Raw genomic sequence first — 21,829 nt, forward strand, 5'->3', positions numbered from 1 at the left:
AGCACTTGGTGCCAGAAGGCGCAGGCAGCTAGCAGCCCGGACCTCTACACCCGCACTCGCCGCGCGTACCCTGCGCTGGGCGGAACCTGGGCGGTGCGCGCTTCCGGTGCGCGCTTCCGGCCAGCCGTGGAGCGCGGGGCGGGGGCATCGTCGTCTTCCAATCGCGCACAATGAGACGGCGCTGAGCGCCGGAAGTGGGGCCGAAGGAAAACACGGAGAGGAGCCGGGCCCGGACAGGAAGCGGCGGGGGACCGCAGCGGCGCTGGTGAGTGCTCCCGGGCGCCGTCTCGTCGCGTCCCTCCGGGACTCGCCTCCGGGCTGGGCCCGTGGGTTCCCCCCGCCCCGAGGAGCGTATCTGCCCGGCCCCGAGGTACGTTGGCGCCGTCCTTCTCCGGCCGCCTCGGCTGGGCTGCGCGACCGGAGCCCTCGGGTTCGAGTCCGTGTCTTCACTTTGTGTCGGGGCTCCGGCCCTGGTCCGGGGGACCCCGGAACCCTGTCAATGGCCGGGCGCTTCCTGCTTCCTATTCCCCACGGCGGCTTCGTGGCCAGTAGCGCGGGACCGCCTCCTCCTCCTCCTCCGCCTGGGGACTCCGCTTGTGGAAACTGAGGCACACAGGGGTGGGGCAGCCGAATGGGGAAGGAAAAGGAGTGTCATTCTGCGGAGGATTGTGGTTGGTGACGAAACTGGACTTGGCAGGGGCTGGGGACTAAGAAACCCGGTAAGTCAGCTGGCGTTGTCCCTTGGTCGGAAGCTCGGACCCTTACAGTGGTACCTTGGTGGGAAGTGCTGCCCCTTCGCCCAGCGCTCGCGCCGGGTTGAAAAGTAAAGCATGGAGTTGGGGTTGATCGAAACTGAAGTCTGTTCGCATAGTTTTGGCTACTTTGATACTTAAAAGTAATTGCCAACTTTTTTTTTTTAAATAGCTTTGGGAGTTTTGTAACAGTGTTGACTTAGGATGTTTACTTTGAAGAGAGGTGCTGTCATTACATAGAAGTTACTACTTTAGTTTTTTGAGGATATAGAAGCGTCTGCAGATTTAAGTGTTTGTACTAAACAAGGACCAGTTTTATGAACACTAGGTAAGGCTAAGCCCCCCTAACTTCTGGAACGCAATAATTATTATGAACGTGATGACAATTTAATTTTTACATGGGGGAAAAATGCGCCAGGGCGTCAGTGTGTTACTTTGAGTTTTTGGTATGATATTATTTACAGTTTTGTTTTGTTTCGTTTTCCCCCAAATGCCTTCTCTCAGGTACAAAGTAAGAAAGTTGAAGTCGTAGACCATGGGAGATACAGCAAAGCCTTATTTTGTGAAGCGCACTAAAGACCGTGGAATTATTGATGATGATGATTTCAGAAGGGGTCACCCCCAACAAGATTATTTAATGATGGATGATTATGCTAAAGGCCATAGCAGTAAAATGGAAAAGGGCCTTCCAAAAAAAAAGATGTCCCCTGGGAACTATGGGAACACCCCCAGGAAAGGACTGTATGCGGTCTCCAGCAACCCATATGCATTTAAAAACCCGATGTACAGTCAGCCTGCTTGGATGAACGATAACCACAAAGATCAGAATAAGAAATGGCTGTCTGATGAACTGGCTGGAAATGCAGATAGCTGGAGAGAGTTCAAGCCTGGACCTAGGATTCCCGTCCTAAGCCGGTCAAGGAAAGAATCCTTTCAAGAAAGTGAAGACACCTACAGGTGGCCAGAGGGGAGAGGCTGCAGAGCAGTGAGAAGGCTGTTTCAGAAAGACCTCGCCAGCCTAGAAGCCATGTCAGAAATGGAAGCAGGAAGCCCTGGTATGCCTCGAGTCTCTAGGTTATGTGTCTGTGTTATATTTTCATCCAGATAAGTGTTGTTCTCTTCAGTAATGAGCTGTTCGATGTGACTGTGTTAGTGTTTATAGTACAGTTGGACAGCGTCACCATATTTCATGCATTGGACCACCACAAGCTCCAAGGCAGGCTGGGCATCACAGTGCAGTACTGTCCCAGTACTAAGCAAAAAAGCAAGGCTCATTTTATAAAAGTAAACACCACATGGGAACGGGAGTGGAGGAGGGTGGTCATTTAACCTGGGAGATCACCCTCTAATTGCCATAATCCGTATTGTTTATGTGTGCATGATTTTAATTTTAAAATATGTTCACGATGTACACGACAGTATAAAACTGAAAATGTCTACTGTTAAGACAGTATAGGCTGCATATATTACAAAGAGAGGGAGGAAGGCTAGGAGGAAGGAAGAGAGATGGTGGCAGGGAAAGAGGAAGCTGCGGGGGAGAAACCAAGTTTCTGTTTACCAAAACTCATGCACACAGGGAGGGGCGGATGGAATACAAGCTTGACAACAGAATTTGGGAAATAGAAATTTAAAGAGACTCAGAACGTTGATAAAAGCAGTGCTGCTCCCTTTCAGAAGAATCAAAATCTGCTTCTTTCTCATGTAGCCAAGGCTAGCCTTAACTAGATTCTCTTGCTTACACCTCCCAATGCTAAAACTTCAATTCTAAGTAACTTCACATTTTTTAATAATGACACAAGGTGATTGCATTTTTCCAAAATGTGCAAGGAGATGTTGTATAGCAATTATTTCTAAAAACAGGGAAGTTATTTCTATCTAGTCAATGTATTTTCTGAAGTGAAATAAAGTCGTGAGTTGAATGGAAAGTGTGAAAACTGTTTATAGTATGAAATTAGACTTAGAAAAATTGCCCCCTCTTTGGAGACAGTGTTTCACTGTGTGGTACTGCCTGGTGTGGAATTTGCTCTGTAGACCAGACTGGCCTCACAGTGATGCTCATGTATTTGCTTCCTGAATTAAGGTTTAAAAGGACCCGGTCTCAAAAGAAAATAAATAAAGTAAAGTGAACCATATCCTAACAAGTCTTTGAGCTAGAAAGGCTGTTGTGTGGGATTCTGAGGTGATATGGAGCCACATTTCTGTGAATTGGGCAGCTGCAGATGGGAGATGTTAAAATTGTCCAGACTTATTTATGCAGTGCTGGATGGAAAAGGGATGGAAATCGAAACTGAGATTGGGGATGCTTCCTGTCACCCTGGCCATTACCTCAGGCTGCAGGACCTGGAGTCCTGACAAGGGAACAGTGTTTACTGGTGGTTTCTGGGCTTTGGATTTCTCTGTTACTTTTTAACCTTAAGTGTTTCTATTAAGGCATTCATGTAGGTGTGGACGTTGTTACCTATATTTGTCTTATGGAAATAAAAAATTAAGATATGTCTGTGTTACATGCCTGCAACCCAGAAGTAGGGACAATAAGGTGGAAGGATGGAAAATTTGAGGGCAACCTGAACTCCCTGGACAGACATTTGAGAGGTGGAGCAGGAGGATCAGGGGTTGAAGACAAACCTCAGCTCCCTGGTGAGCTCCCAGTCAGTCTGGGTTTGTGAATAAAACAAGATAAAGATTAAGAAAGGGGGAAAGGGAGGCTTTTAAGAACCCCGTGTAGCACTGGCCTAACTAGCTGGCCGGGCCACATTAACTGGCACGTTTAAGGTATGGTTTAAGCCAGGCCAAGAGGTACATCCGTTAGTCCCAGAGTGCAAGAGCAGAGCTGACAGACTTGTGAACTTGTGACCAACCTGGTCTACATAGAGATTTCCAGGCTAACCAGGGCTACTTAATGAGACCCTGTCTAAAATTACCGCTACTAGTAACAATAATGAATTATAGATCAGTGTTTTGCAGCTAGAAATATTTTTTTTCTTTTTTCTTTTTTTTCCGGAGCTGGGGACCGAACCCAGGGTCTTGCGCTTGGCAGCTAGAAATATTAAAAGAACCAAATGCAGACCAAGAACCGCTTCTACATGTTCTCATTCAGCTTTAGAATGACTGGAAAGGTGTCTTCTCAGCAGTGTGCACAGGGAGTGCACTGGCTCTGTGTCTACAGAAGCTCACTTAAATGTTTGTGTAGAAAGCATGGAGTTTCAGGTTGCCAAAGGAAGAAATTGATAGTTTCCCTTGAAAATCTTTATAAAGGAAACATTAAGGTTTTTGTATAAGATCACATACAATGGAGAGGAGTTTAATTTGATGTGTAAATTTGCAGTGCATGGAAATGACCCTAAGATCATTGAAGGGAATATCTTAATTTTTTTTCTTTTTGAGGCAGGGTCTCTGTGTAGCTTTGGTGGGCCTCGAACTCTGCACGTTGATGAGGTCACCTCACACTCAGCTCCCTCTGGTTCTCCCTCCCTTGTTCTGGGAGTAACAGGTGCAATCCCTTGGCCTTCAATAATAAGGATCACTCAAACTGAGAAGATGTGATAAATTATGTTAAAGTTGATTTTTAAAGCTCTTAAAGCACAGTTTTGTTTTGTTTTGTTTTGTTTTTTCATTTTGACATTATTGTCCCTCCCTCAACCCTCATTGTCCTAGGTTGGTGATGTAAAGTCTTTGGGGCAATGTCATTAATAGGCTGGCAGGAAACATCCATCAAATGTCTGCTGTGACTGGAGTTATGACAGCCCCAGGAACACGACATCTTCCTGTCAGTAGTTAGGGTGACCTTCTTGGGGCTCTTTGCTCTTCCAGAGCTGCTCCAGTGAACTTGTTTCACAGTTTGTCCCTGCAGGCCTAGACAGCCCTGTTCCGTCTGTTCCTAATGTGGGGCTATGTAGGGATTTCCCCTCACTTTGCTTACTGGGCAGTACAAGGCTGACTTCTCCTGTATTTTAAACTGCATTTCAGATCTTTATTTTGCCTTGGCCCTGTGCCCTTAGACATGTCACTTCGTTCTCCAAGACTACCAATGTTAACATCTGCAGAGTGGGGCTTACCTCGGCATGGATGTGGGAAGTACCACAGGGGTCGGAGGAGTTGGGCACATAAAAGCACTGCCTTCTGCCATGGAACAGGGTAGTGATGCTTGCTGTCAGCATCACTCAGTACTTTGTTCAGCTCTCCCTCCCCAGAAGTCATGGACGGCCTCCGTCCTCTTGCCTCGGTGCCCCAGCCGCAGTTGACTGCTATTGTTTGATGCGGGGTTTTCAGTCTTAGTGCCAGTGTGTGTGATGGGAACAGTGTCATTTAGCTAAGTTCCCAGCATGGCAGTGGCATCCTTTATTTTCATAAGAATGTATTGATTTATTATTTAATACCTACCTGTTTATTATTGTTTTATGTGTATGTGCATACGTGCCTGCATGGATGTATCTGTGCACCATCTGTGTATAGAAGCCTATGGTGACCAGAGGATTCCCCTGGGACGTCAGATCCCCTGGAACTCAAATCCACAGATGGTTGGAAGCCTTCTTAACTGCTGAGCCATCTCTCTAGCCCCAACAGTAGTATTCTTTACAACTGGTAGCTCTATACTTTCTTTTCCACCCAGAGTTCCTTCCTGCAGTTAGCCAAGGCAGTGCCGTTGCTAAGTCATGAGTCCCTCCGAAAGCTGGAGAGAGATCGCCTTATGCATACTTCTTCCAAGCACTAATCTGTGGAAAGCCAATGAAGACAATCCCATGTGTTTAATCAGACTTGTTAAAACATTTTACCGTTTGATTTTCATGGGTTTGTGCATGTGCAGGTGCCTGCAGAGGCTACATGGATGCCGGGAACAGAACTCAGGAGCTCCTTCCACTGAGCCATCTCTCTATTCTCTAATCAGAATTTTAGCTTGGAAATAGTTAAGCCCCGTGTTACAATTTGCTTCCATTGTCTTTAGAACCTGATTGGAGTATCAAGGCTGCTCTCCACAGTTTGTTTGTTGTTTTTTTTTTTTTTCTTTTTTTTTTTTCCGAGCTGGGGACCTAACCTAGGGCCTTGTGCTTGCTAGGCAAGCGCTCTACCACTGAGCTAAATCCCAACCCTCTCCACAGTTTTTAAAGTTCAGTCTCAAAATTGTTATATGCTTCCCAGGTTGAGAAGTTGTTAGCTTGGTTTACTTAGTTATTCTGCAGATTGTAGGCCTAACAGAGTCCCTAGTACATGTATTTAGGAAAAACTCCGGCTTTTAACTGCCAACTGTGTCATGTGCTTGGCCTGTCACTGGTGTGTGGCAAACCTGCGTGGGAACTGTGTGCCAGTGAATAAAACTTTGGCTTGAGATTTTCCTCTTAATGGAGGAATCCAATTAGGACTGAAGGCTGAATTTGTAGCTAAATGAATTTTTATGAACAATGTAAGAAAAGGATCACAATTTCCAAGTTCTCCAGGTATATACAATATTGTCCATTTTCCCCTACCTGGGTTCTTCACTTTAAAAGGAAATCAAGTAGATAGGAATATTCTCTATCAAAGCATAGGTGCATTTACAGTTTGGCTGGGAGTGTCATGTGTGTCCCTTACAGCATCAAGTGGATTAGAAGTGCCGTTATATCTGCCTTGAGTGGGAGATTTCTGCTGTTGCATGAGCACGCAGCAGTGTAATGTGGGAGGAGATAAAATCAAATCCTATGGAAAATATGATCCTTTTAAATCTCAGTTGTTTCTGTGGATTGGTGTTCATGGAGAGGTGCCCTCGCCTTTGTTCAGTGTTCAGGCTTCTTCTGTCATTGAAATAAGTTCACATGGGCTGTGGGTAGAGCTCAGGCAGGGCCTAACACTTGCCAGCATGGATGAGGGAGGACCTGGGTTCAATACCTAGTACTATGTGTAAATAAATGCATTTATAGGAAGAAACTTCTACGCCTTACTCAGAGTGATAGTTTTCATCACCACCCATATTGTCCCCTAACTTAAGAAAACAAGAAACAGCGGTCCAGACCTCGTAAGCCACGGAGGACTAGAACGGAGGACATTGAGCAGGACGGAGAGTTAGAAGGTCCTGTGATCGACGAGTCTGTCCTTTCAACCAAGGAGTTGCTGGGCCTACAGCAGGCTGAGGAGCGGCTCAAGAGAGACTGCATTGAGAGGCTGAAAAGGGTAACTAACGTCTTTATGGATGCATTTGCTAGATCACCTCTAAACCTCACTTTACACTGTGTTAACAATTGCAGTATTTGCCTCAAAGAATTCGGCTTTCCCTTCTTCATCAGTGTGTAAGTCTGTATGCTAAGGGATAATCATCGAGGGTTAGGAAAATGAAGAGTTACAGCCTTGTATTTAAATAAGAATGACTGTCAAGTTTGGAAGCAATGGGGAAACCATTGTTCTGGCTGGCTAATTTTCTCTATGTTTGGAGAACATACATACAACTTTCTGTCCATCTTTTCAAACTATAGCGATCACGAAATTGCCCAACAGCAAAGTACACCTGTAAACTGTGCGATGCCTTGATTGACTCTATCCCGTTCGCACATAAGCACATCAAGGAGAAGAGGCACAAGAAGAACCTTAAGGTGAGTGGGTCTCTGGTGATTGAAACAGATGAATACTCTTCATTAAAACGCAGGCGTATTTCTGGTTTGGTTGAAAATATGACATACCTACCTTATACATCACGTGTGCTAGGATTGCCGTTCCCTTGCCTTCGCTGGGAGATGCATGAGCGCTCAGTAGTGCACTCTTTAAACCCACTACAGGTATATTTAAAAAAAAAAAAAACAAACTACTGAATGTATTCTAGCCAGAATACTTCTCCACTAGTCAGATGTATTTGCTGGGTAGCCCTGTGAATTTCCCCAAGTCCAGAGTTAGTATGTAAGAAGCCGTTGGTGGGATCTTGGTGTTCTTATGCAGATAATAAGGATCCTAATTTTGAAAGCTATCCATGCTTTCTCTGTATTCCTGCCTACTCCTTATCACCCATATTAAGTACATAGAGCGTGTGTAAGTTTGATAGGATAAAGACCACCATGTCCAAGATAAGGAAGGCTACAAAGATCCCAGGAAATCCTAGAGGTCCTGTCGTAGCGAAAGGAACAACTGCACACGAGTCACTTTAATCTTACTGTTGATCTTACAAGGAAAAGCAGGAAGAAGAATTGCTTACCACACTGCCCCCACCAGCACCCTCCCAGATACATGCGGTCGGCAGCGCCATTGACAGAGTGGTGCAGGAGTTTGGTTTACACAATGAAAACTTGGATCAGAGGCTAGAAGTTCAGTGTGCCATGGGACGCGTGCTCCAGCACACACTACCAGGTATGTTCTAGCTGGTAAAAGTGCCTCATGGTTCAGGTTGCTTTTCCCTAAGAAGCACTAACTTTCGGCCTGGCCACGGGTGCTGCCCATAAGGCTTATGGAGGCTGAGACAGGGGGTCCCAAGACCAGGATTGCTGTTGGGGACCCCAAGACTGGGACTGCTGTTGGGGTCCCAGTTAGTGAAGCCTACTGCTTATAGTAAGGTAGAGCTATGTGTGCATGCTGAATTAGAAAGAAATGCTTGCATTAGCTTATGGTGATACTGTAGGTTTTAAAACAATGTGTCCTTTTCAACTACATAGAATTATGACAGTTTTCTACACAAAATATGAGCATGATCATGTAGGAGTCTTTAGCATGCTTCACAGCTCATGGCAGGAGTGGCTGGTCAGAAACGCTGAGCAAATGGCTTGCAGTCTTGTGAGTGTCTGGTCTCAGCACACATATCCTGCTTCTGGGCAACAGCTTTGACCCGTGATTGTGTTTTAAGTAGCAGTGTTTCTTGTCGCTCTAGAAAGATGTCACTCCTGAGACTCCCATGTGCTTGCTTCTTTCCAGACTGTTCTCTTAGGCTTTATGGATCGTCCTGTAGCAGGCTGGGCTTCAGAGACTCTGATGTGAACATTGATGTTCAGTTTCCAGCTGTCGTGAAGTAAAAGTGATCTGCTGGACTTCACACTCACACTCACGTAGAATTCTCATTTGTTTATCATTTATGAAGTTTTATATTTGTGTGCTTGTGTGAACTCATTTGTCCTTGCTTCTCTCCCTCTCTCTCTCTTTCTCTCTCTCTCTGTCTTTCTCTCTGTCTCTCTGTCTGTGTCTGTGTCTGTGTGTCTCTGTGTGTGTGTGTGTGTGTGTGTGTGTGTGTGTGTGTGTGTGTGTGCATGCACATGCACGCTCGAGCACACACCAGATGTGTGTAGGTGCCCATGAGGGCCAGAGAGGCCATCAGATCCCCTGGAGCTTGTGAGCCACCTATGTGGGTGCTGGGATCTGAACTCTGGAAGACTGAGTGCTCTTGGCTCCTTAGCCTCTGTCTTTCCTTAAGTTGTTTGTATTGCTTCGGTACATGGGCACATTTGTACAGTTTCAGCCGCCTGGCAGACCTGCTTGGTCATAGACTATCCAGCCAGTTGATGATTTGGCTCTTTATCAGAAGCACACAGATCTTAGTGTCCTTATCGCTTCTGTCCCTCTGAAAATGGACATGACAGCTACCTTCTTAACAGAGTGGCAGAGGCTCTCAGCGAGGTCGGGCAAGGCTTCTAGATTGGGGAATGCTCAGAATTTAATGGCTGATCAGCAAACACACTTCACCGTGGGAGCCCTCAGGATCACATAGACTGTGAGGAAGCCTGACCCTTTGCTGCCAGGCTGTAGCTGTGCCCTTCTCTGAGTTCTGCCCAGTGGGGATGCTCAGAGATAAGCTTGCCGTGGTGCCCATGGGCACAGGCTTTTCCAGGCAGCACGCTTGAGGCTTGTGGTGGCTGTCTGGTGGTAAAAAGCGGAATCTTTTGAGTGTGACTTGGATGTGAATATATTTTGATAGTTAGAGTATGACAGTGACAGCGCTCCCTGAGAATTTTTATTTTATGGCTTTAGCTTCAGAATTTTAATTTTTACTTTACAAATTTTCATGCTTATTTTGCTACAGATCCTCCCTACTTACTTGTAATGTTGGTTTTCTAAGCATGTGAGTCCTGGGAGGATTCTATGTGTCTTTGAATTCAGAAAGTTTAAATTCTTTCCATAAAATCAACCTTCCTATGACAGGAAAGGAAGGCAAATGTTTAAATAGTGTACTTGTAATATTTATAATATTACAATATAATATAATATTTATGCTTTATATATTATACATTATACATATGTATTATACTATATATAATATAGTATTACATATAAATATTACATTTATAATATTAGAAATAATATTTATAAATATTCATGATCTGAAAACCTAAATAACTCCCAAGTTCCCCTTTTATATAGCAATAATAATAATAATAATAATAATAATAATAATAATAGTGATGGGCCAGAGAGATGGCTCAGTGGGTAAAGGTGCTTATCCCCAAATCTGATGACTTGAGTTCAATCCCTGAGTGTCACAAACCGTCCTCTAGCCATATGTATGTCTCCCCACATACACACAATGAATAAATGTAATTAAAGTAATTACACTTTTCAAAAAAAAAAAAAAAAAACAGCCACACCTAATCTCAAATGGTGGAACACATCCGTAATCCCAGTACTAGAGAGCTGGAGGCAGGACTAGCAGGATTTCAAGGCTCTCATCAGACAAAGCAAAGGAGCGAAGCATAAAGTAAGGATGCCCTCAACACACATACACACACATACACACACACACACACACACACACACACACACACACACACACACACACACACACACACACACACACACACACACACACACACACACCACACACCCCAGGTGTATAAGCCTACATTTTGGTGAAATATGATTCCCAAAGACATAGGTAAGTCAGAACTTCAAAGCCAGAAGGAACTTAGATTATCAATTGATTGACCTACTCTGCTTCCAACTGTTTTGTTTAGAGTTGGTTTATGCTCGGTTTAATTGTTTGTTATGAATATAGATTCGAGGCCAGGCATGGTAGCACATGTCTTTAATCCTAGAGGCAGGTGGGTCTCTGAGTTTGAGGCCAGCCTGGTCTACACGGTGAAGGACTAGGTCAGCCAGGGTTACATAGTGAGATCCTGTCTTTGAAATAGCAACAAATAGATTCTGAGTTGGACTCCTTGATATTCTTGTTCATAGCCTCGCCTTCCTTCCTGTGTTTAATTCTATAGTTTCCTGGTTAGGTTACCCACAGACTTTACTGTTTCTTAAAGAATTTTGTGTGCATGTGTGTGTATGTGTTCATGTGGGTATCTGCACATGGGCGTAGTTGTGCCTTCAAACGCCAGAGGCATTAGAGTCTCCCAGAAGCTGGTATTACAAGTGATGGTTAAATGTGCTCTGTGGTCTCTGGGGACTAAACTCGGGTCCTCTGGGGAACAGTATGTGTTCTTCACATTTCCAGCCCCAATCTTAATAGTATTTTAAATTCCAAATTTTGATAAGTGATTTATCAGTGTAAACCTTAGCAGTTATTTTGATTTGGTGTCATTCATGTTGCAATTTTTCACTAAGCCCATGCTGTATATAGGCTCTATGCTAGGTTTTAAAGGACAAGATAGGCCTGGCTTTCTGGTGGCACTTGTAAGCTATTAATTATATTGTAAGCTGTTAACTATAGTGAGCTTCACAGAGAAACAGGGCTGGGTAACAGACAAGTTCTGAGCATAGACTTAGCGTCCTCAAAGGGTGCACATTTCCATAGAACTCTGCTTAGGATATAGAGACCTGGGTCAGTTAGTTGTACAGATTCTTGAAGGCTGTGTAGTAAGAACTGGACTTTGACCTAACAACAGTATGCTATCAATAGGACTTTTCAGGACCCTTGAATTGAGAGGGTGGCTTTTACCTGCAGTCAAAATATTGAGGAGGCAACGTAGGAGGATTGCTGTGAGTTTGAGGCCAGCCTCAGCTGATATAGGGTCAAAAAACCGCAAAGGCTAGAGTGATGGCTCAGCAGTACCTGTGCTTGTTCCTTTTCCAGAGGACAAGTTTGGCTCCCAGCCCTTTCATCAGAAGGCTCACAACCTTCTATAACTCCTGTTCTGAGGTTTTGACACCTCTTCTGATCTTTTTGGGACACAGATACACACAAATAAAAATAAATCTGTACGGGGTTGGGGATTTAGCTCAGTGGTAGAGCGCTTGCCTAGGAAGCGCAAGGCCCTGGGTTCGGTCCCCAGCTCCGAAAAAAAGAACCAAAAATAAATAAATAAATAAATAAATCTGTAAACAAAACACCTCAAACCAACAACAAAAGAAACATATTTAAGGATTCATTGTAGAATTTTAAAGGGTTTTGGTCCAATGTAGAACAAAGTTTTGAGAAGGGAGATACTGATTTTAGAGTTACTACAGCTGCTCAGAGTTAGGGGAACATTGTTGCAATAGAACACCTGCCAACCACCGTTAAGGTGGCTAAAGGGGTCACTACCTAAAGACTGAGTCTGTACAGGGTTACTTTGTAGCGAGTCATTGCCCAGGCATGCATCCTCATGTGTTCCTTGTTGGCCTTACACAGGCTTGGCTATTCTCTTCACCTGTAGCGATGGTCATTTCTTATTTGGAAAGCAAATTTGGGGAACTTCAGACTGTATTACACCAGAGAGACAAAAGTGCTTAGGGATTATCTCATGTATTCATTCATTTATTTCCTAGATGTCTCAGCCAGATGTCCTCTTACTTGTTCAAGAATGTTTAAAGAACAGTGGTAAGGCCAAATTCTTCCACATTTTGCTTCTGATTTTGTCTTCTGTCTATAAATTTTAATATATCTTACTACCAAACTGAAAGTAGAAAATTCACTCCTAAAAATTACTTACGGGTAAAATCCAAAGCAAAAATAAAAGTAAATGTCCTTGAATTATTAACTATAGTCCAGCTAACTCTCCCAGGACCACCAGTTGGACAGCTGTTTGACAATAATCAGGATTAATGAGCCCTGGATTATGAGCAAAAAATGCAAAATATGTGATATTTACTCTTAGGAATAAATTCATAGTAATCTGCTTTATTGATGGTTTAGATCAATGTTACAAGGTAAATAGGAGGGGCCTGCCCTGACTAATGAACTCAAAGACAGTTGCTCCCAAGTGGGCTCATCGGTTGTCTTCTCCAATACAGAATTCCCCTTGGGGCTTATTGCTTTTCCTCAGTAGCTAGGCCTCATCAAATTGCTCTTTTCCTTGGGTTAGGCATTCTTATCTTCTCTTTTGGTATGAGAAGCACTTAACCATTCGTCTTGTTTCAATAGATACATAGTTTGACACTATGAGTCAGTTGCTTTCACATCGATCTAGCTTTAGTCTCCGGTGCACATTTCTAATTAGCTTGTCCACATAAATGCACTGCAGTCAGTTCTGATCAGACACTAACTAGCTTTGAAAGATTAGGACGTTGTCTGTGATGATTTAGGTCTTGGACACAGTGTTCTCTCCTTCTAAGTCACCTGAGGGCTGTGTGTTAGCAGCATCTCAGACCACAGCTTGCTTAGGCTCTCCTGGGTCTGCTCTACGGAGAGCTTTTAATTCACTTGTCTGACTGTTTTTCCTCTTTCCTCAGACTGCTTCATTGATGTTGATGCTGATTTCCATGCCCGGGTTCCTGTGGTGGTATGCAGACATAAGCAAAGGTTTCTGTGTCTTTAAGCTACTATATTATGGGATTTATTTTATTTTGGGTTTTTGAGATAAGGTCTAAGCATGTATAACCCAGAATGGCCTTGCATTTTCCATGGAACCCAGACTGGCCATCATCTTGTGGCAGTGTGCCTGCTGCTGTGATGGGGTCACAGGGATGCACCACCAGCTTCTCAGATTGCCAGAACTCAAGGACTTTGTTACATCTCAAGGTCTAACTTACAGAATTGTAGGCTCCTTGTCTGATTGCCACTTGACTTCTCCCTGGCCATTTCCTACACGTTCATTGTAAGAAAAGGAAAATAAAGTGTTAGAGGTGTCCTCACACATTTCACCTAGGTGGGAATCAGCCTGCTGGAACAGTGGCTTCCTGTAAGCACCTTCTTTGCCGTTGTTCTCTGTAGCATCTTTGGCACCTGAGAGAGTGCTCAGGGTGGCCCCACCGAGCGGGCAGGCGCTTTGTAGGTTCTGCTGACTCTTCCTTAAGCAAACCCCTTTGACTTGGGAGAAAACTTTAAGTATACCCTTAGGATGACCAGAGTGGGCCTTTGATCATTTCTATTCCTGTGGTGTTCTTCCTAAAATATTTTTACTACTTGGAAACATACAGTCCTGGTTCTGACATACAAATCCACTTAAAATGATTGCCTTTATTTCTTCTTTGACTCCAGTTCAGAGCTGGAGAAGAGCCCTGGCTGCTCTTGCAGAGGAGCTGGCTTTGACTCCCACTGAAAGAAGTGAACACTGATCACTACCTAACGTGGTTTTTCTCTTTCCATCCCATCCTCCCCTCCCCAACAGCGGCCTTCTTTGTAAAGTAAGTGCAGGAAACGAAAACGCCTGGCTGACCACAAAGCATCTAACGGCTCTTGGAAAACTGGAGCCAAGGCTGCTTCCTCTGGTGATTGCGTTTAGATACTGGGCAAAGGTAAGGTTGGGTGGTGGTGGTAGTGGGTCTCCTCCTCCTCCTCTTCCTCTTCCTCTCCTCCTTCCTCTTCCCCTTCTTCCTCTCCTCCCCCTCCTCCTTCCCTTCTTCCTCCTCCTCCCTCTCCTCCTCCTTTGTTTTTGTTTGCTTGCTTGTATTTTTGTTGGATTTGTTTCGTCTGGTTTGGTTGGGTTTGCTCTGGCAGCACTGGCTGGTCTGGAACTCATTCTGTAGACTAGGCTTCAGCTATCTGCGTCTTTGCCCTAGGTGCCGAGGTTACAGATGTGCGCCACCACGCCTTGCACCAGATGTGTATTTATAGGCATCAAGAGAGTGGATGTCAGAATATTGGACTAGAAACTTTAATATACACAGAAGGGAAGGTCAAAGTTTCTATTTCAGAGTGACATTATTCCTCAGAGGATAAAGTGACTTATAATGCTTATTAAAAATCAAGTTTGGGTTGAATCTTGTGGAACATACCTCAGAAGTTTATTTCAGTGTCTTTGTGGAGGGTTTCCTGGGGCGTGGTCATACCTGAGATGTCTCCTTGTGTCATTCTCAGTAACATGGGCAGAGACTTCGGAGAGACAGCAGTTACTGTCTTTGCCTCACAGTCCCATGGTGCTCTAGACGAGTTGTTTGTTAGTGTCGGAGGAAGCAGTCCCAGTGAGATGAGATGACAGCTGGCTAGGCGTTAGCACACATCCCCAGCACTGAGGAGGCTGAGGCAAGACACTCTCAAGTGCTAGGACAGCCTGAACTAGTGCACACCAATGCCCTGTCTCAGGAACATAACCTCAACAATAAAACATCCAGTTCAACACAGGGATTCAGAGCTAAAGCTCGGACTGATTCAGGTACAGCTCTGCTAGAAGGTTCCAGTGCTTGAGTCTGAGATGAACAGGATTCCCTGGTTTTAACTTGGTGAATCTCGAAAACCCGACAAAAGCTGAGGGTGTGGCTCAGGGGCAGAGAGTTTGCTACTACATTGAGGCTATGGTTTCAGTACCCAGCAACCCTGAAACTAATACCATTAATGTGCTTTTGGTGTTTTGTAGCTTTGTAGCATCGATCGCCCTGAAGAAGGAGGCCTGCCGCCATATGTGTTTGCTCTGATGGCTATTTTCTTCCTTCAGCAAAGAAAAGAACCTCTCTTGCCAGTTTATCTAGGATCATGGGTATGACATTTTCTAGTTGTGTCTGATAGTTACTTTATTAAATTCCTTATGCAAGTATCTACGTACCTAATTATTCTACCATACTTTCATTACTGAAATATTAGTGTTTGATTACAATATGTTACCCTGTACATGGATAATACTATTTTTAAAGATTTTATTTATTTATTTTATGTATGTGAGTACACCGTCACTCTCTTCAGACACACCAGAAGAGGGCATCAGATTCCATCACAGATGGTTGGGAGCCACCGTGTGGTTGCTGGGAATTGAACTTAGGATTTCTTTTTGAAACAACTCTGAGTTGGATGTGAATTTTTCATTGCCCTTGGTTTTCTGACTTGATACTTGATTTTTTTTTTTATACTGTTTTTTAAGATTTTATTTATTGTATATGAGTACACTGTAGCTGCCTTCAGATACACCAGAAGAGGGCATCAGATCTCATTACAGATGGTTGTGAGTCACCATGTGGTTGCTGGGATTTGAACTCAGGACCTCAGGAGGAGCAGTCGGTTGCTCTTAACCACTGAGCCACCTCTCCAGCCCCCTTGATACTTGATTTTATTTAGCATCTCCATGTCTTATTTTTATCATTGTTGATTTGTTTTGGAGACTGAGTTACACTGTTGGCCATGCTACCTCAAACACCTGGGTTCAACATATCCTCTTGTCTGAGGCTGCAGAGTTTCTGGGGCCATAGCAGTCTGCATCTCTGGCTTCCCCTGTAGCCTGTAAAACCAAAGGGAACAGAATCTGATCATCGCCTGCCTTGTGAGATATAGAGCTTCACAGTCACTCCTTCAGTGATGTTCTGGGTTACCTTTATGGCTGCCATCTTTAGCAACAAAACACTTTTGTCTAACTTGGGGTTACAGGCCTCTTATATCAGCTAGACAGGAGGCTGAGGCAGGAGGACTACAAGGGCAAAACTAATCTGGGCTAGAATGAGTTCAGCACCATTTACCTTAGGAACCTAGTGAGATCTTGCCTTGAAAAATAGTTTGAAGATGCAAAGGTGAGGCAAAGGCTAGGGCTGAGTGTTGAGCACACACCTGCATACTGAGCCCATGTTTGCACACCTGCCTGATGGGCCCGTGTTCACACACTGACAGTGGGAATGCGTTATAAAGACCTTCTCCATGCCAATATGATGGAACACACCTGTAATCTTAACACTCTGGAGGTCGAGGCAAGAGAATGGCAGATTTAAGGATAGCCTGGGTTATAGCAAAACCCCCTTCCTAAAAACAAAAACAAAAAAGAAAAAAAGTGCTTTAAGCAGTTACTTCATGAAGAAGGTGTTACAGTCTGCTGCTTGCTGACCAAATTAATTACCTGATGAAGCAAACAAAACTGTATTTGTTTTGTCAAAGCACAAAGGATCCAAAATGTTCACAATATAAAACAATGTTTATAGTGTTTAGAGTGCAATTTTTAGAAATTGTTCAATATACAAAAAAGTCAGGGTGCCTGAGCCGAGAGCTGCTTCCTGGGTGTCAGTGGGCCTGCTGCTGCAGTGGCTCTCCTGAGAGATGAACATTGCTGGTTTCACTCTGTTGTCTTGGCTCTGTCACATTGGCCTTTAGTAACCCTGTGTGTGCATCACTGCGGTAGAACATTTATCATTCGAGACTGCTCTCCTCAGAGGAGCCACAGTAGAGAAAGACAGGTGTAGGGGTCATGCTGTAGAGATACTCGGGTTGGTAAAGTAAACATGAGGACCCAAGTCAGCCTAAAACACAGCACAGGCATCCGGATATGTATTAGTAATTCCAGTGCTCTGGCCAGTCAACCTCGCCAAATTTAGTGGGTGTCAGACCAAATGACATCTCCAAAACCAGGATAGACCCCTCCTGAGGAACACCACCCAAGGTGGTCCTCTGGCTTCCCACATGTACGAATGGAGGTGCCCTCCCACACCGTCCCAAGCACACACAGGAGAGAGATGCCTAAGGTCCCAGGGTCCCCTTTCAGGGTGTGCGCTCAGTGACCTCACGTCTTTTCATGAGCCTACACTTTCCTCCTCCCAAGAAGCACCATAGACTGCCAACAAAGCCTTCAGCACGTGGGCCTTCGGGGAACATTTAACATCCAACCCGAACAGTGACCCCAGAGTGGCCCCGGGGTGAGAGCTGTCAGACCTGCGCTCAGCTGTGATAGCTTTGCTCTGGAGACAGGAAGAATGGACTAAGAGTAAGTGAGAGTGAGCTGACCTGCATCAGTGATGAGAGTGAACTGACCTACATCAGTGATTACTGTAAATGTGAGCAGGTTGTTAGATACTCCTGTTAGAGAGGCCACACAGACGTGGTCTCTGTCAGACGGCAAAGCATTGGCTGCTCTTCCAGAGGACCCAGGTTGGATTCCTTGTGTCCACATGGTAGAGATCTGACATCCTCTTCTGGCCTCTGGGTACCAGGCTGTAGTACATAGACCTATTGCAGGCAAGATTCCCATGCACATCAAACAAACAAACAAATGATTTTTAGAGGATTGAGATAGAAAGTAGCCTGGGCTAGGAAGAGCCCAAGAAGAGAGGGTAGAGAGCATCTTTAACTAAATGCTGGGACGTAGAAGCTGTCAGAGGGTATGAGCTACAACTAAAGTCACACAGCATTTAGGTTTAACTCACTTCAGTGTAAAAACAAGTTCAAAAAGTTTGAAGTTCAAAGTGCAGAATACGTAGGAGACCTAGGCAAGTGGAGGGGTTAATAGCAGCCGTAGGAGGCAGACAGGATGGGTGACGTCAGAGCACCTGCAGGCCGGAAGCGAGCTCACAGTGCCAGAAGACTTGGTTCATCAAGAATGCCAGTTCCATATTGTGAATAAGTAAGCCAATGGATTGAGTAGGTAAAGAAATGCAGGTTATTATTGGAAATGAGAGAACAGGCATCTCTTAAAGCCAGGCATAGTGGTGTACACTTGCAACCCCAGCACTGAGAAGGCAGAGGCAGGAAGATGGATTCAGGCCAGTCTTGGCTACAAGACTTGCAAATTTGAAGCCAGCTGGACTACAGGAGATTGTCTTTTTAAAAAAAAGAAGGAGGAGAAACAGGAAAAGAAGGAGGAAGAGGAGGAGGAGGCAGCGGTGGCGGAAAAAGAAAAAGAAAAAGAATATGACTGGCAGGGTAAAGCAAGCCTACGATCCCAGCACTCGGGAGGCACGGCTGGCAGATAACTCCTCCTCATAGAGAGGGCCCTGGCATCACAGAAAGAATTCTTGAGTTGAATTTGTTAGGTGGCTCAGGTTGCTGTCAGCCTTCACCATTCATATCAGCACACACAATACAGCTAGGGACTTGGAGGGATGGTAGCTGGATTCGGGCAAGTGGTCCTGACCTCCTCCCTCTCCCGGAAGGAATGTCAACACTACTCTGCTTATTTGCTGCCTGGTCCTTGCCTTAGACAGCAGCCTGTTTCATGAGGCCCACTGGTCACGAAATAGCTTCACTACAAAAGAAAGAAGAGCTAGATAAGATGTACATTTTTTTAAATTATATTTTGTTTTTAATTGTGTGTATGGATATGTTTCTATACACATGAGTGTGGGTGTTCACAGATGGACCTCAAATTCACAGAGATCTCCTGCTTCTGTCTCCTGAGTGTTGGGAGCACCAAGCCCAGCCACCGGCCTTATTTTTACTAAAGAAGTTGAATTTGAAATAATAAGGCTTCAAGACTAAGGGCAGACAGGAACTTCTTTAGCCTAACAGTAGACATTTGTGGAGAACATTTACAGCTAACTTCTCACACTTCCTTTTCCTGACATGAAAACGCCCGTGTTTACAGGTTCCTGAAGAACAGTTATTTGTAACTGGCATGCAAGCTGCCACCATCTTCACTGCTGGCAGCTGCCGCAGCACCCGCTCAGGTCTCTTTGTCATAGACAACTTCCCAGCCACTGCCAATACCAGCATAGCCTCGTATGAATGTCCTTTAAACTTTCCTTTAGACTCTCTATTACACCTTTAAAAATTAACATGCTGACAGAAATTTTTGTAGGCCACTTTCAATGAAATTAATGACCCCAAAGAATGGCTGTCATGCCTGATCCCCTCCCCAAGCAGCCAATCTGTTTTCTGCTGTGATACCATGACTTCTGTATTAGCTGCTTTTCTATTGCTTTGATAAGATGTTATATCCTAGTTTGGGCTTCTATTTCTATAAAATCCCATGACCAAAAGTAAGCTGAAGAGGAAAGTTTTTATTTTACCTTATAGCTTATAAGGCCATCACTATGGGGACTCAGGCCGGAAGTTAGGGCGGGATCCTGGAGGCAGGAACCAGAGCATGGGCTGTGGAGGGGTGCTTCTCACTGGCTTCTCTCTGTGGCTTTCTCAGCCTGCTTTCTTAGAGCACCAGGACTACCTCCCTGAGGATAGCACTGCCTGCAGTGAGCTGCAGTGACCTGATCCCTCGTCAGTAAAGAAAGTGCTCTGCAGGCCAGCATGTGGGTAGGGAACATTCCCTCACTGAGGTCTCCTCTTCCCAAAGCGATTGCAGCTTGTGTCAAGTTGACATAAAACTGGCCAGGACACACCATGACAAAGGCACTTTGTGGAAGGAAGTTTTGTTTGGGACTCAGAGTTAATCCCCATCATGGCAGTAGAAAACTAAAACTGTAATCTATATCAAGTCTAAAAATTAATAAATTAAACTTCTTAAGTTCTAAAACTTTTTGCTGTTTGAAAACCATTGTTAGAGACTGAGAACTGGTCAGTGTGGTAGAGCCCTTTCCTGGTCCCACAAGAAGAAAAGTCACGAAGACCAGAAATACAGCACTGACTTCAAGAACACTGAATGCATGCATCTAACAGAGACAGTGTCACACCCTGCCTCATAGTGCAGGGAACACTGCCCTCTGGAGCCATTCTGGGTGCTGGGCTAGAAGACGAGAACAGCTTATGGCCTGTGATGTGCTGCACTGAAGAACAGGGCTTAGGAAGGCGGGCGAGGACTGAGGAGAGCTGTGAGTTCCTACACTTCAGTAGGAATGCTGTTGACTAAGCCCTTGACTCATGACCACTGCCCAGAGATGTATGTTCAGAAACCCATCCCACAACTTAGTATGTTCATTAATTTGTTGGATTCTGTGTGATGGATATGCTGTCACCTTGACAGAATCTAGAGTTGCCTGGGAGATCGGCCTCTAGGCATGTTCATGGACTTGTTTTCTTTAGGCCAAGGCAGGACAGAAGAGAAAGCTACCTTTGCTTCCCCGCCATAGCGGTTTGCTTTGGTTTTGTATGTTTGTTTTCAGCTTTGTGAAGAGAGTACGCTATAACTAAGCTCGACCCCAGGACACTGAAAACTTACTTTGTAGAGTCATCATGCCTCTTGCAAATCAGAACCCTACCTTTTACTCTGAAAACAGACTTCAATTATCAAATCTTAAAGGTAGTTGGCGAGCTGTCTGTATTCTTATTATCATAATTTTATTCATTATTGTGTCTGCCATGTGCACATGTTACCGCACACATGTGGAAGTCAGAGAACAGCTCCTTCGTTGTACTTTGGGATTGGACTGAGGTCATCAGGCCCCCACACAGGTCTAGCTTTTGCCCGATGTCTGCCGTCCCCTCTTACCTCAGTGAGATACAGATGGCGTGTGTTGTTCCTGTCCCCACCAACATTGCTTCTCTTTCTGGTTCTTTGAGACTGAGCTTCTTTGTAGCCCCGGCTGTCCTGGAACTCACTCTGTAGACCAGGCTGGCCTTGAATTCAAAGAAATCTGCCTGCCTCTGCCTCCCAAGTAATGGGATTAAAGGCCTATGCCACCACCGCCAGGCTCCTGCCAACTCTGGTTGTCACACAATTGTTTGTGCTTCACAGTAAGATATGTCTAATTATTTTTTTCTAGATTGAAGAATTCTCATTAAATAAACTAGGGAATTTCAGCCTTAAAGACGTGGAGAAAGATTCTGTGGTCTGGGAGTACACTGACAACAGCACAGGGGACACCAGCTCGGCAAAAGAGGAAGCACTCAGAGAGACGGCAGCAAAGAAGGGGCAGGTCTGTGCGTTCCTCTGGTCAGACGGTGACGGTCCCTTTGGGCGCCAGCTGTGGGTTTATGCATTGGTCTGTCTTCCTGTCGTTCTCTTCCTGCCCTTCTGTTGCACTGGTCTGGGTTTGGAGAGAGGGAGAGTCTCCCTTCCTCAGTTTCCCAGGTTGACCCTGGGCTTATTATGTGGCCCACAATGGTCTGGAGCTCATGGTAGTTGTCCAGCCTCAGTCTGGAATCCTGGGGTTGTAGGCACCAACTGTTTCTGAGATGTAGTGTAATCTAATTGTACAAAGGCATCATTACATACCTTGAGATTGTGCTAGGCTTTGACCTTGTTTATTCCTCTGTTCCCCTT

At 44.8% G+C, this 21,829-nt stretch overlaps 1 protein-coding gene across 1 annotated transcript in view; it reads left to right on the top strand.

The window, feature by feature from the left end:
* Positions 1 to 381: 381 nt before the first annotated feature.
* The window catches only part of Tut7 (terminal uridylyl transferase 7), a 54,388-nt gene continuing 32,940 nt past the window's right edge, over positions 382 to 21,829 (top strand). Inside the window, exons 1-11 of the mRNA XM_032885065.1 lie at positions 382 to 719; positions 1,257 to 1,807; positions 6,712 to 6,893; positions 7,193 to 7,309; positions 7,877 to 8,054; positions 8,613 to 8,701; positions 12,381 to 12,432; positions 13,284 to 13,353; positions 14,162 to 14,288; positions 15,347 to 15,466; positions 21,330 to 21,482. Of these exons, the coding sequence (XP_032740956.1) occupies positions 1,288 to 1,807; positions 6,712 to 6,893; positions 7,193 to 7,309; positions 7,877 to 8,054; positions 8,613 to 8,701; positions 12,381 to 12,432; positions 13,284 to 13,353; positions 14,162 to 14,288; positions 15,347 to 15,466; positions 21,330 to 21,482 (1,608 nt within the window). The 5' untranslated portion in view covers positions 382 to 719; positions 1,257 to 1,287. The remainder of the gene's footprint in view (positions 720 to 1,256; positions 1,808 to 6,711; positions 6,894 to 7,192; positions 7,310 to 7,876; positions 8,055 to 8,612; positions 8,702 to 12,380; positions 12,433 to 13,283; positions 13,354 to 14,161; positions 14,289 to 15,346; positions 15,467 to 21,329; positions 21,483 to 21,829) is intronic.

The sequence above is a fragment of the Rattus rattus genome, chromosome 14, assembly GCF_011064425.1.
Source record: "Rattus rattus isolate New Zealand chromosome 14, Rrattus_CSIRO_v1, whole genome shotgun sequence".
In the NCBI taxonomy this organism is placed as follows: domain Eukaryota; kingdom Metazoa; phylum Chordata; class Mammalia; order Rodentia; family Muridae; genus Rattus; species Rattus rattus.